Source organism: Synchiropus splendidus, chromosome 7 (assembly GCF_027744825.2).
Source record: "Synchiropus splendidus isolate RoL2022-P1 chromosome 7, RoL_Sspl_1.0, whole genome shotgun sequence".
NCBI lineage: Eukaryota > Metazoa > Chordata > Actinopteri > Syngnathiformes > Callionymidae > Synchiropus > Synchiropus splendidus.
In genome coordinates, this window is record NC_071340.1 from 18771839 (window position 1) to 18785400 (window position 13562).

General features: G+C 49.4%; 1 protein-coding gene across 2 annotated transcripts; it reads right to left on the minus strand.

Moving 5' to 3' along the window:
• Positions 1-3444: 3444 nt before the first annotated feature.
• Positions 3445-8890, minus strand: LOC128762310 (far upstream element-binding protein 3-like). Of its 2 annotated transcripts, XM_053870482.1 has the most exons (18): positions 8751-8889; positions 7862-7967; positions 7765-7795; positions 7590-7636; positions 7408-7479; positions 7274-7331; positions 6989-7151; positions 6813-6911; positions 6377-6478; positions 6199-6301; positions 6024-6124; positions 5065-5203; positions 4559-4719; positions 4426-4496; positions 4270-4355; positions 4123-4194; positions 3925-4019; positions 3445-3862 (listed from the first exon to the last, which is right to left on the minus strand). In XM_053870482.1, exons 1-18 carry the CDS (start codon positions 8838-8840, stop codon positions 3854-3856), a joined length of 1605 nt encoding a protein of 534 aa, XP_053726457.1. In that variant the 5' UTR covers positions 8841-8889; the 3' UTR covers positions 3445-3853. The 2 variants fall into 2 exon arrangements, with proteins under 2 accessions (XP_053726457.1, XP_053726456.1); XM_053870481.1 differs by having other exon boundaries at positions 4123-4355; positions 8751-8890.
• Positions 8891-13562: the final 4672 nt, after the last annotated feature.

Sequence of the window (13562 nt, forward strand, 5' to 3'; positions counted from 1 at the left end):
TGTTTGCAGCCCAAAGGTGAATTTACTCAGGCAGCAGTCCCAGACTTTCATCATCTGGACTCTGGTCAATTGATTGTGTCCAACAAAGACCGGAACGGCTCTGTTGGCTGCTCTGTGTGCTGCACTGAGGCAGAGAAGAGTGGACAGACTGCTGGACGGGGTAAAGGCCCCACCTCAGGGCTCCGCACCCTTGGTCACGTCTGTCAGTTGTTCGATGCAATCTCCGCACTCTTCCAGCAGGTGGCACCAGAGGCTGGAGCCCAAACAAGCAGGCTCTCTCTCTTCATCCTCTTTGAAGGCTCCCACAAAGAAAAATGTCCTCACAAGGAGGTGTGTTTCCAAGAATTGGTCCCCACAAGTTTATCTACACGAGGCATACACACACACAGAGAGACACCCACACAGGTCTTTCAATACTCCAAGGTCTCCTGAAGAAAAGGACCTGCTGCAGTGAGATGACTTATCGATCGACAGAGCAGGACACAGGTGGGATGGTGTGCGTGCGTGTTCTTGTACTTCTATCTTTGTGAGGACCGGTCTGAGTTTTTAATCAACAGAGTGAGGACATTTTTGCAAAACACTATCGTCATGGGGACCTTATGTCTTCGTGGGGACTTTTTGCCGGTGCCCACAAGTCCAAACCTCAATTTGAGGATGAAGACTGCAACATAACTGGGTCATTATAACTGGGTTCCAGTTTGGCTCAGAGTCCTGGTTAAGGTGAGCCATGTGTTTTAGATGGTTAGGTTCAGGGGGAGAGGCTGGGGAAAGGGTTATGGCCATGAGAAACCTCACAATGTCCCCACAGACATAGCAACACGAACACGTGTGTGTGTGTGTGAGAGAGAGAGAGAGCTTCTGTGTCTGAGGTGAAAATGTAGTTAACACACACACTCACACCCAGGTGTGTGTATCGACCTTAGAGCAGCTGCACCATGAAAATCAACAAGAAGGCCACAAATTTTTCTGAATGATCACTTCTGGACCACCTTTCTGTGTGGAGTTTGCATGTTCTCCTCGTGTGCGCGTGGGTTTTCTCTGGCTTCTCTGGTTTCCTCCCACAGCCATCATCATCATCACCAGCATCATCATCATCACCATCATCATCATGCCTTCAGCATTTTTCTGTCTTCATTCACTCTGCTTCATGTGAAATGTCTGATGACAAGTGCACACACACACACACACACGTTTGTATCTCTATCCTTGTGGAGACTTTTAATTGCCATTACCCTTTCCCCAGCCTCTCCCCCTAAACCCAACCATCCAAAACACTTGGCTCACCTTAACCAGGACTCTGAACCAAACGGGATCCCAACTACAATGACAAGTTATGTTGACATTTTACTCCTCAAATTGAGACTTAACCTTATGGGGTCCAACAGACTTAAGGGCCCCTCAAGGAAGTGTTTTCCCAAAAATTGGACCTCACTAGGATAGATGTGCTTAAAGGCACACACACAAACACTCGTGCTGGAGGTCGTGCCACTGACATGATGTGGTTCATTAAGGTTTGTGTTTTTCTGCGCTTCCTGAATGCAACACGGGCAGGAAGATAAAAGCACCTGCTGCTTCATCTGCATCTGAATGCACGGGTGTGTGTGTGTCTCTCTGTGTGTGTGTGTTAACAAGGTCGTCCCATGTGGCCTTGGACATAATTGTTCCTCACCGATAATGATTTTCCCGATTGAGCTTCTCATTTATGTTAAAGCACTCACTCACTCACACACACACACACACACACACACACTCGTCCTTCAAAGTCACTTTGCTTGCCTCAGCTTTTTAAAAGCTTCCAACTTATTTTGTACAAAAACAAGTAAACACACACCTGAGGACACACACTCACACACACAAACACAAACACACACACACATGTTTGTTTTGCTGTTGTTGTGGGGACCTCTCATTGCCATAATGCTTTCCCCAGCCTCTCACCCATCCAAAACACAGGGTTAACCTTCACCAGGACTCTGAACCAAACTTGCTCCCAATCATAATAAACATACTTTTACTGAGTTTTTAACCCTCAAAACTCTATGTGGACCGGACAAAACCTTTCAAAGCAAAATGTCCTCATAAGATCAGTGTCTTGTCAAAGACTGGTCTACTGGAGAATATTAACACATGCGCACACATGCTCACACACAGTCATGCACACAGAGGGAACAATCAGATTGCATCAGGGAGGTCGGAGGTCATGAATATCAGCGGCCAATGAACCCCCCTCCCCTGCACTTCACCTCTCCCTCTTTCATTGCTCATTTCCGAGTCTCCAACTATTACTGCTCAAAAGACCTTGCTCCCCTGAGACCACCCACCCCTGCACCCCCTCCCTGGTCCCCTATTGTGCCAGACTCCATTATCCACACACGCATCCGACCTGCAGCACTTGTGAGGGCCGAGTCAGGTCCACCGAGTCTGGTCCAGACAGCTGCCTCCAACAAGTTCATCACACCAGAATATTGGTGTTTCCCAGAGACAGACGAACATCCATACAAATATTCATGTCTGGTCGACACCACCAGATTCTCTCTCACACACATACACACACACTCTCACTCTCTCCCACACAGCTGCTGTAAACATGATTGAAAATAGAAAGCTCATTAACGTACAGACAAAAACAAACAATAGCAGAGATGTTCAGGGTCATTCATTCAAATGAAGACAAAGTGTGTGCGCATACAAGTGTGTGTGTGTGTGAGAGGGTGAAGAGGAAGAGAGACTGGAAGAGAGACTCCCTGTGGTGAGAGAAGTCTAATAGTTTTGTCAAAGTTGTTTTGATTGACTGCGGCGACAGAAGAGACTTCACACCGGGGGGTCTCTCACTCGCACACTCACATGTTTGTATCTCCTATGTCCTTGCGGGGACCACTCATTGTCATCGCCCTTTCCCCAGCCTCTTCCCCAAGACCTACCCACCCCCTAACCTCCTGACACACACGCACGCACACTCTCTGTGTCTTGATCACATCACAAGCATGAGATCCTCTTCAGTGTATTGGCGAATCAGGCTGGTGTTTGTATAAACACACACACAATGATAAGTGCAGTCACACACTCATTCCTGACCACTTAAAGCTGTTAGCGTTTCCTGTTGATCATCGACGGCTACTTCAGAAGCCATCATCCTCTACTGAGAGCTTTTTACTGACACTCACACACACACATATGTATTTCTGTGTTTGTGTGGACCTCTCATAGCCATAACCCTTTCCCCAGCCTCTCCCCTAAACCTAACTATGCAGAACACATGGCTAACCTCAACCAGGACCCTGAACCAAACTGAAACCCAGTTATTTTGAAGTCTTCATCCTCAAATTGAGGCTTGGACTTGTGTGGTCTGGCAAAAGGTCCCTACAAGCAGGTGAGTTTCTAAGAATTGGTCCCCACAAGTATATCTAAACCAGGTAAACCCACACACACACACACACACAGAGGTTCAGGTCCTTTTTTATTGGAAGTACACGTCATCAGAGCTGAAGAGCTAAAGGAACCAAAAGTCATTTCGTCCTCAGACGACGCTGATTTAGTAAAAAACTTGGAGGCTGTTAAAACATTTCTGCGGCAGTGAAACACAAACATGCTTTAAAAGTTAACAAAATAAAATAAGGGGTCTTCTGGAAGCGTCTTCTGATAGGAAAATAAAACTAGACAAAATAGTTTATAGATTTTTGTTCAAGTCAGCGAAGACGTGGCGCACCGCCCCAAACATCCACCAGGTGACGTGAAACAGAAAGAAGTTGTGATTCAGTTAAACTTGAGTTTCTCTACTGAGGAGGAAGCGTCTTGGCGGGAAACATCATCGTGTGGCCCCCGTCATCCTGGACCTTCTGCGGTGCTGGAGCCTTTAGTGGTCCTGAGGGGGGCCACAGGAGGTCAGAAACAAGTCAGGTGGATGGACGAGGCCTTGAGACCCACCTGGATCTGGGCCGGGTTCCAAAGGTACGGCTGCTGTCTGTAGTATTCGGCGAGCGCTGCTCCGTAGTCTGCCACTGAACTCTGAGACGACTGACCTGCAGACACTTTCTGGTCAACCTCAACTCACCCCCACGCTCCATCTCACTCACTCGCCCACACATTCTTATCACATAGATTACACACACACTCATGCCATACTTTGTTTTTTGTAGTACTCCTCCCAGGCTTTACTGTAGTCTGTCATCACACCCTGAGGCTGGTTCTGCTGACCTGTGTCACACACACACACACACACAGACAGACTGAGCACCGGCGGGAGCTGTGAGGCGGACCAGACGGTGTTACCTGGGTCTTGTTGTCCAGCACTCTGCCAGCCGGTCTGGTATGTGCTCCCCCAGACGCCGGTCAGGAAGGTCTGACCACTGCCACAGCTGGACAGGCACAGTTTAGTGGGACAGAGACAGAGACACGCTCCACGCTGCAGTGACACGGCTCACTTACTTCTGGTGTGTTGTGTGTCCCTGGGTGAAGGGACTGAAGCCAAAGCTACCATTGCTCATGATGCCTGCCCCCTACAGGAGACAAACAAAATGACCTGACATGCAGAGACAGGCGCGTGCTTGTGTGCGCGTACCCCGATCTTGTCGTCGATGAGCTGGCGTGCGTGGTCCAGCTGCTGAGCCGAGCCTCGGATAATGAAGACGCGAGTGTTGGGATCGGTGGAGGGGGGCGGGTTCCTCTGCAGCTCCACATGAGCCCCTGACTGCTGGTTGATGCTCTTGATCGTCTCCCCTCCTGCTCACAGACCCACACCATGAGAGCCTGTACCCCCGGAACCAGGACCTCTACGGCCTCATCTAGAGGCCGATCCCTCACAGATTCATAGGAGGTCAGGAACAGACCGGTGAGCAAAGGACTATATGCACGCAACACATCAATATCTAAAGAAGCATGAACAGTGGCAGCCTGAGGGACGCGTCTCTCCTTGTCTTCTGGAGTGACTGACATTTACACCTCTGGGTTAAATAATTCAGCGAAGTTAATGAAGATTTGACCCTGGTGCTTTCAGCGGAAGCAACAATCGGCCTCCTCCTCATGGTCAGAATAGAAACACACACACACAGATGAAGCCGAACACACCTTTGCCGATGACAAGGCCACACTTGTCTGCTGGGATGGTGTACGTCACTTCCTGTAGAGGGCCAGGGGACCCCATCGCCCAGTCACCACGACCTCTGACCCGGCTGCTCCTCAAAGACGAGGTGAAGCCGTCGCGCTCCTGCACACACACAAACACATCAGAAGCAACCTTCAGTGTGCAAGTGTGTGTCAGCGAGAGAGACACTATGTGAGCATGTGTGTTCCTGCACTTTTGTACATTGACAGAATGTCACATCTCAATATCAGGATAATATAGGACGAGCAAGATCACCTGACTCGTGGTGATGATGTTGAGATATAATTAATTTATTTTAAGTTTAGTTTTTCTCTCAGAACTGCCGCCGCACCGTCCGCTGTCTTGTCTGCGTTTCATCCACAGAGTCTGTGACCCGGACATGCGCCTCTCTCTCAAGTACCACCTAAATCATTCGGTCATTTCATCTTGAATTCCTCGCCAGACTCTCACAGAGGAAACCGTGTGTCAAATATGCCGCTCCTCCTCCCGCACGCACGTGCAAGCAAACAAGCAAGCAAGCACGCACGCACGCACGCACGCACGCACGCACGCACAGCACCACAAAGGCGGTGGTCTGACCTCAGCTGTCAATCAAAGGCAAACTTGAAAGGAGGTTTGTAGTTGGTTGGTCTTAGCTGCACATTGCAGGGAGGGAGCAGTAGCAACGTCATGGTTGCCTCGGCTTTACATTGCAGGACGAGTCAGGGAAGATTTGATGTTGTTTTTGCGATATTAATATTGTGAACATTGTCAATTTTTCAACATGTCATTCAGTGCAAGATCAGAGTCCAGGTTGAAGTTAGCCTTGTGCTTTGGTTGGTTAGGTTTAGGGGGAGAGGCTGGTGAAAGGGTTATGGCCATGAGAGGTCCCCACAAAGATAGAAGCTGTGTGTGTGTGTGTGTGTCAGAGAGTGTGAGTTACCTGTGCTGTCTGAATGAGCTCGTTGATGAGGTGAACTGCATGTTGGCAGCGGTCTGGCTGACCCATCACCATGGCAACACGTTCTGGACTGATACCGTCATCTGTAAACATCTGCAGGTGTAAACTTGTATATGTGTGCGTGTGTTGAGGGTGGGTGTGGGTGTGACAGACACACCTGCTTTAAACTGGATCCGGACTCCAGCATCATTCTGGATCTTTTTGATCATCTCGCCATTCCGCCCAATCACGATCCCTACAGCGAACCTGGGAACTGGTACCTGACCAGACCAATGGGACCAAACCTGAGCTCATAGTCCACGAGTCAGAGTCAGACATGTGCAGAGGTGACCCACGTCTATACTGGTTCCTCCAAGCCGAGCGCTGAAGTCGCTTCGTCCTGAGCGAAAGTCTCCGTCCTTGTCTCGGATCACTTCCAGAACAAGCTCCCGGGCCGCCTGGTGGACCACAGACACTCTGACACTGTGTCTAGGCACTCACTCACTCACACACATGCGTGTTTTGCTATTTTTGTGAGGACCTCTCATTGCCATAACCCTTTCCCCAGCCTCTCACCCTTAACCAACCAAAACAAATGGCTAACCTTAACCGGACTCTGACTCAAACTTGTGCCCAACTATAATTAACTTCTTTTACTGAAGTCTTGACCTACTAAACCTTGCGAGGACAGGTCAAAATGTCCACACAACAAGGTGGCTTGTCAAGACTTGGTACTCACAAGTATGGCAAAATATGCACTCACACACATACGACGCACACACTCGCACGCACCTGGACCTTGTATGGATCTCCTGAGATACGAAGGGGTTTGTCAGCACCAGTCGGCATGGGACCGTCCTGGATCATCATCATCTTCACGCCTGCCCTCTCCTGTCACTCACATACAGATTCCAAGTGTGTGTTTGTGAACATCTGTGTGACAGTTGATTGTGTGTCTATGTGGTCACCTGCAGTTGCTTGATTGTGTCTCCTCCTCGTCCGATCACTAATCCAACTTTACTAGCAGGGATCAACATCTCCTGCACAGAGGCTCCGCCCTCTCCATCACCATGGAATCCAGGACCGTTCCGACATCGATCTACGATCTGGATGAGCAACCGCTTAGCCTGTCTGCACACACACACACGCACACACGCGCACACACACACGCACACACACACGCACACACACACACACAAACACTGGAGCAACAGGTGACTGCATGATGACACCATTTGGATGTGCAGACTCACTCAATGCTCTCAGGCGATCCAGTGAGGGAACACGGCCGCTCCATCAGACCTCCACTGTCTGTGCACGCACACACGTCAGTTCCATCCCATGAGAGAATGACAATCATCTCCATGGCAACAGAGTGAACACTCACCAGCAGCAATCTGAATCTTGCAGCCAGACTCCAACTGGATCCTTGTGATCTGCTCGCCTCCTCTGCCAATGACTGTCAACCACACACAAGTCAAAACCCGGTATGCAATTAGATCCTGGATTCACCAGTCAGAGCCCAGTGTCCTGAGTCGGAACTTGGGTTAGGGTTAGCTAACTACTTACTGAAGCCCACCATCCGGTCTGGAACCTTGTAGTCCTCTGTGAGAACCCTGTAACACACCGCAGACTTAGAAGTGTGTGTGTGTGTGTGTGTGTGTGTGATTGTTTATACTGCCTTGTGGGGACCAATTCTTGACAAAACACTATCTTCGTGAGAGGGTTGTGTGTGAGTATGTACCTCTGATGGCTCATGTTTGAAAGCTGACTCCCTGTAAAAGAGAAAGTATTGTTTAAAACCAAGGGGACACTGTTGCATGGGTGCTTCTGGGTCATACCTGCATCGTCTCCTGGTCTCTTGGGTCCGGGGTAGTAAAGCGGGTCCCCACTTCCTGATGAGCTGTTGAGGTGAGTCAGCGGTTCTGTTCCCATCTTCCCAACAATCTGAGAAGAAGAAGGAGCTGAACCCAGCAAGGACGATTCGGAACATAACAGACTGGACCGGTCCGAACGGCGCGATGCTTGACAAGCGCAGCACACAAACCACAGGTTGACCCACCCCTGGGTCAATGTGTATGCATTAACATTGAGGAGCGTTGGCACAGGTGAGTGTTGGTGCAGGTTAGCGTCGTCTGTACAGGTGAGAGTCTGGTCACACAAACGTGGAAGGTCCTAATTATAAACCTGCTCTACAATAAACGAATCGGAGTGCGGCGATGTTTGGTCACGTGACACGCTTCAGTCAGTCCTGGTGAAGCCCCGCCCCATCCGAGTTGACATGCGCTGTTACATAAGTCGCAACCTACTTTCAAACTTACAGTAAACAGCTTGTTGGGGGGTCCCGGGCCCGGGGGGCAGGTCCACATCGGGACCCGAGTTCTAGAGACAGGTTGTGGGTCCGAAGCCCAACAGGTAGCCGGCAGTGACACGTGTGGCAAAAGTTTGGTGCCGCTGTCCCCCCAGTCCTCCCCCTCTCCCTCTCCCTCCGGGCTGTCAGCGCCACTAACTCCCCCCAAACTTGGTGCGGGTCCGAATGGACTCAGGAAAGTCCGCTCGGAACAGCTCGGAGCGGTGGCTGCGCTCGCATGTGTGTGTCAGTGTGTGTTTGTGTGTCACACAGAAGTTGGTGCTTCTGCGGGAGAATTCGCTGAAAAGTGCTTCAGCTCGCTGGAAGCAGCCGGGTTCTGGCCCGAGCCGGCTCGCGCGGAGCCCCGGCGCTAGTGTTACCTGTCGGGCCCTCTGGAAGACGTCAGCCAGGCCGTCCGACTTCAGCCCCGGCGGGTTCATGGAGGCCTGTCCCTGCACCAGCTCCGCCATCACAGCTAGCTGCTAGCTGTTAGCCGCCAGCAGAGATAGGAGCGGGAGCAAGAGGTCTCACTCTGACTGCTGGCCATCACCAGTGCGCTATCAAGGGGCCCGGTTCGACAGTGGAGAGGGTCGTAAAGGACGCGTGGGCCCAGGAGAGTGTTTGTTACTGCCCAGCACTCGCGTAGCGAGAGGCGCCTCTCATGTCTCTTTGGAGTGGAGTGTTGACGCCGGTCCACAGGTTCCCGTGATCAGGCAGCTCCTCAGAACTAGCGACACGCGTTTCGGAGTGAGACGTCTTCCTGACGAGCATCTTTGCAGCTCAGCTGTTGACGACTCACTTCACCCGCATCCGCTTCCGCGTTCAGTCACGTGGGGCGGCCAGCTCCACAGGTGGAACGTTGGCTATCGCCTCGCGTGTTTGCCTGCGCGCGTGCGCTCGTCCGAACATGCGCATGCATGCACTCTCACTGTCCCTCTCTCGCACACACACTCTGTCACACTCTCACTTAGTCAGTCTCTCACACAATCTATCTTATACACATACACTCAAACACACGTGTTTGTATTGCTATCGTTGTGGGGACGTTAAGAGGTTTCTTACTTTGACCCTTTCCTCAGCTTCTCCCCCTAAACCTAACCATCTAAAACACATGGCTAACCTTGACCAGGACTCTGAACCAAACTGAAACCCAGTTATAATGACCCAGTTATTCCAAAGTTTTCATCATTAAATATGCATCTTAACCGTTTGCTGGTCCCCACAAGTTGGTGTTTTTCCAAGAATTTGTCCCCACAAGAATAGCTACAGCAGGAACCCCCTCTCTCTCTGTCTCTCTCACAATCACCAGACACACACGGTGAGCAGGACTGATGGGCCTTCACCTCAGCCATCACCGCCTGAGTTGATGTCATCACAGTCCAACCTCGGTGCAGTGAAGGAGCGACACAACGGCAGTTGTCCAGGCAAACATGCATAACAACTGTCTGAAGATACAGTGAAAGGAAATGTGGTGCCCTGGAACCGATCAGGCTCTGACCCAGCCGACTCATGTCGGGTCATGACCATGGACAGCTCCATTACGTCACAATCACATACCAAGTCAATGAATCATATACATATTCATGTGAAATAGGGATGTGACCACAGTGACGAGCGGCTCAGGATCTCTCTCCTCTGTTGAACTTGGTTGCTGTGACTGATAGGGTGGTTACGGCGCTACTCTCAAGGCTCATCCACTCAATGGTCTGCACTCTCCAAGAGGGCAGTGGGTGACTCTGTCAAATCCCCTGCTGACCCAAGCAGGTGACTTGTTGAAAAGTGCAAAAGATTCCAACAATCCGGCGGCTGCTGGTCCATATGATAAAATGGACCCACTGGAAAGCCTGCAATGCCAAAGGTAAAGTTTTTAAGCTGCTCCCCTGAAACAGTTGCACATTTTGTAGCATTGTCCCCACACTTCTCCAGAGCAAAGCTTCCCAGCCAAACTGCCCTAACACCTTCACCAAACCATTGACTTCCTGTCAGACAGGAAGGAGCAGGATCAAGCCGTGGAAAGAGCGACCTGGCTCCAGGACCGCCAGCAGTGGGTCGTTCCTGTGGTCTCTCACTACAGACACAGACTCAGCAGACAGCGCCACATGTTGCCACTCTGATTGGACTCGTCTCGGTTGGAGACGTGTCCTACTACAGATCTGATGTGCATCACCGGGTGACCTGGTGCAGCCAGACCTACCGCCAGCTCACTGACTACATGCAGAGAGCATCCCGACTTAGGCAATATTGCGTCATGTTCTCCTGCTTTACATGCAGTGCAGAGACAATTGAAGGATGAATAGTTCACCTCCGTGACAAGGGGTGGGGCTGTGAGCTCTTCAGTCCTCCCGGTTCATCGGCCGTTCCAGATTGTTGCACTGAAGACAGTGATCCTGCTGACTGATCAGCTAGTTTAACTTCCAGAGTTCCAGAATCAGCGTGTCAGATCGATGGTTGTAAGTATAGAAGTAAATCTGCTTCCAGTCCAAGGATGTTTTTTGCAAATAACAGCAAAAACCATCATGTTCAAGACCACCTCCATGATATGTGATGTGTTATGTGTTTGTTTTGATGTTTCCACTTCATTTTAATATGTTCAGGTGAGATTTCATCTCTAAAAAGAGATGGCGAGATTCTGATGGCGTTGCTACTCTCACGCCTCGATAGTTTATATGTGTTGTACACTTGTAAAGCCACAGTTTTATGTCAGACTCGGCCACATTTTGCCGACAGCGGCACAAGAAACGTGTCTCTCAAAGAGTACAATCACACTGCTGTGCCCGAGCGCCCATCATTAGCATATTAAATGTGAAAAAATAAATATCTCAAACAACTGCACTCACCAAGGGCTAAGCCTGTGGGAGTCGCTTGCTTGGAAGTGGTGAAGAAACCCTTTCTCCGCCAGGGTTATCAAGCTGACTGTAGATGCTGGGGAAGCGTTGGAATGTCACTGAACAGCTGTGATCTCAATCGTCTGATGCTTGTTTGCCCATAAAAATCCATATATGTTTAAGCCACAGGTCTGGAGAGTGAGAAAAAAGTAGCAGTTAGTCCGGAAATTACAGGAGGTGTACAAGTCATGTTCAACGTGAGGCCAGGTAGAAAGCCTAGCTGTCCCCAGCTCGTGACCTGATTGGCTATCGCGACTGTCCATCTACTATATGTGTCCATTCACGAAGAGGAATTCCAATTTTTCTCCAGTAGTCGGTAGTAGCTTTTCTCATTGTCATAACCCTTCCCCCAGCCACTAACCCTAAACCTACTGAAACCAAACTGAAACCCTCATAATGAAATCATAATGAGCCAGTTATTTGACGTCTTTATGCTCAAATTAAGGCATGGATTCATGGGGACCGGCCAAAATGTCTCCACAAAGCAAAATCTCTTCACAAGGTGTTGTGTTCCCACAAGGATAGCTATAAAAGCACGCACCCACAGTCACCACACGTTCTCTGAGTGAGTGAGAAGTTTGGTGCTGCTGAGAATTCAGAGCAAGATGAGATGGTTCTGATGGATCCAGGAGACTCTCCTCGGGGGGTGGGAACACATGCGGAGAGAGAAGATGGAGAGGAATTACAGCTGCAAGCTAATGGTCCATGAGATGTGTATGTGAATTCCTCTCACTCTCTCTCAGTGTGTGTGTGTGTGTGAGAGAGAGAGAGACTCTAAGCTTAATCGTGTGGATAATTTTCTGTTATGATTGAGCCAAAACCCTTTTCTTCATGTTTAAGTCAAGCTTCCTTTTGCTCAGATCCCCTGTGTGTGTGTGTGTGTGTGTGTGCGTGAATGTGTGTTTGTGTATGTATGTGAATGTGTGTGTGTGGTCATGTTATAGCTATACCTGTGGGGACCATTTTTTTGAACTCACCTACTTGTAGGGACCTTACGGATTTGTGGGTTTGTATGGATTTGCCAGTCCCCACAAGGTGAAGCCTCAATTTGAGGATGAAGACTTCAACATAACTGGGTTTCAGTTTGGTTCAGAGTCCTGGTTAAGGTTAGCCATGTGTTTTGGATGGTCAGGTTTAGGGGCAGAAGCTGGGGAAAGGGTTATGTCAATGAAAGGTCCCCAGAATGTCCTAAGAAAGGCAGAAATAGGAATGTGTGTGTGCGTGTGATGGTTGATAAATTATTATTTATTCATGTCCAGACAGATGGTCTGACCAATCATGTGATGTCATCTGTCATTCACTTACTGTAAACACACACTTAGACAGTGGCCAAGGTGTGTGTGTGTGTGCGTGTGTGTGTGAGTGTGTGTGTGTGTGTGTGTGTGTGTGGTCATTAAGTACAGGAAGGAGCTGTAAGTATGAGTGTGTATCAAACTAATGGTGGTCTGGACAAGGTCCAGTTTCCTGAGTCGCGGCAGTAAACTACCTCACCAACCACAAGTGTGTGTGTGTGTGTGTCAGCATCAACATAATGAGGAACTCTGGTCGATTGCGGTGGCGAAGATGAAGAGGAGGCTTGGTCCTGCCGCAGGTGTCGAGTGTTCTTTGCAATGTGTCCGTATGAGCATGAGCCAGCGAGCCGCACGTACACAACACATTCTCACTCTCAAGGTGTCAAACTATTGAGCATCTCCGACTAAGACTGCGCCGACTGGCACGCAGTAACCACTTTCCCTTGCAGCACGTGTTTCACCGCCTGTGTCAATCCCTGACACCCAGATCAACATGTCACATAAAGGGAGTTTTGGAAGGTCATGCATCTGGGGACGTTTGACTTCATCAATATCAGTTAACATGAAAGACAACATTGCACTTGAAAGTCATCACTCTTTGACACCTTAGGAGTGAGACTGTTGCTCATCAAGTCCTCCAGTGCCGTGAGCGTCTGTCAGGTGTGTGTATTTTTAAACCTGATGCACCTTGAACTTGACCACACCCCTCCAAGACAGTCTGCACTGCAGAGCTAACAGAGGTAACTGCTACCACGACGTCTCACTTCAAAGCTCTATTGACACTTGTAGACCATCAAAGTTTTGTGGTTTAAAAGTTGGCTAAAAACTAAATGCAGAACTAAATAAATGCACTCCAGAATGTGAAGAGATAAAGAAAATCCAGTGAACAAGGTTGGGATAAAACATAAAACAGATAAAACAGCTATTTATAGTAAATAAATCCTGATATATGTTTGCCACATTGCCCACACCTTTCTGGACACATTTGTAAAGAAAAACATTTTCTGCTGTGTGT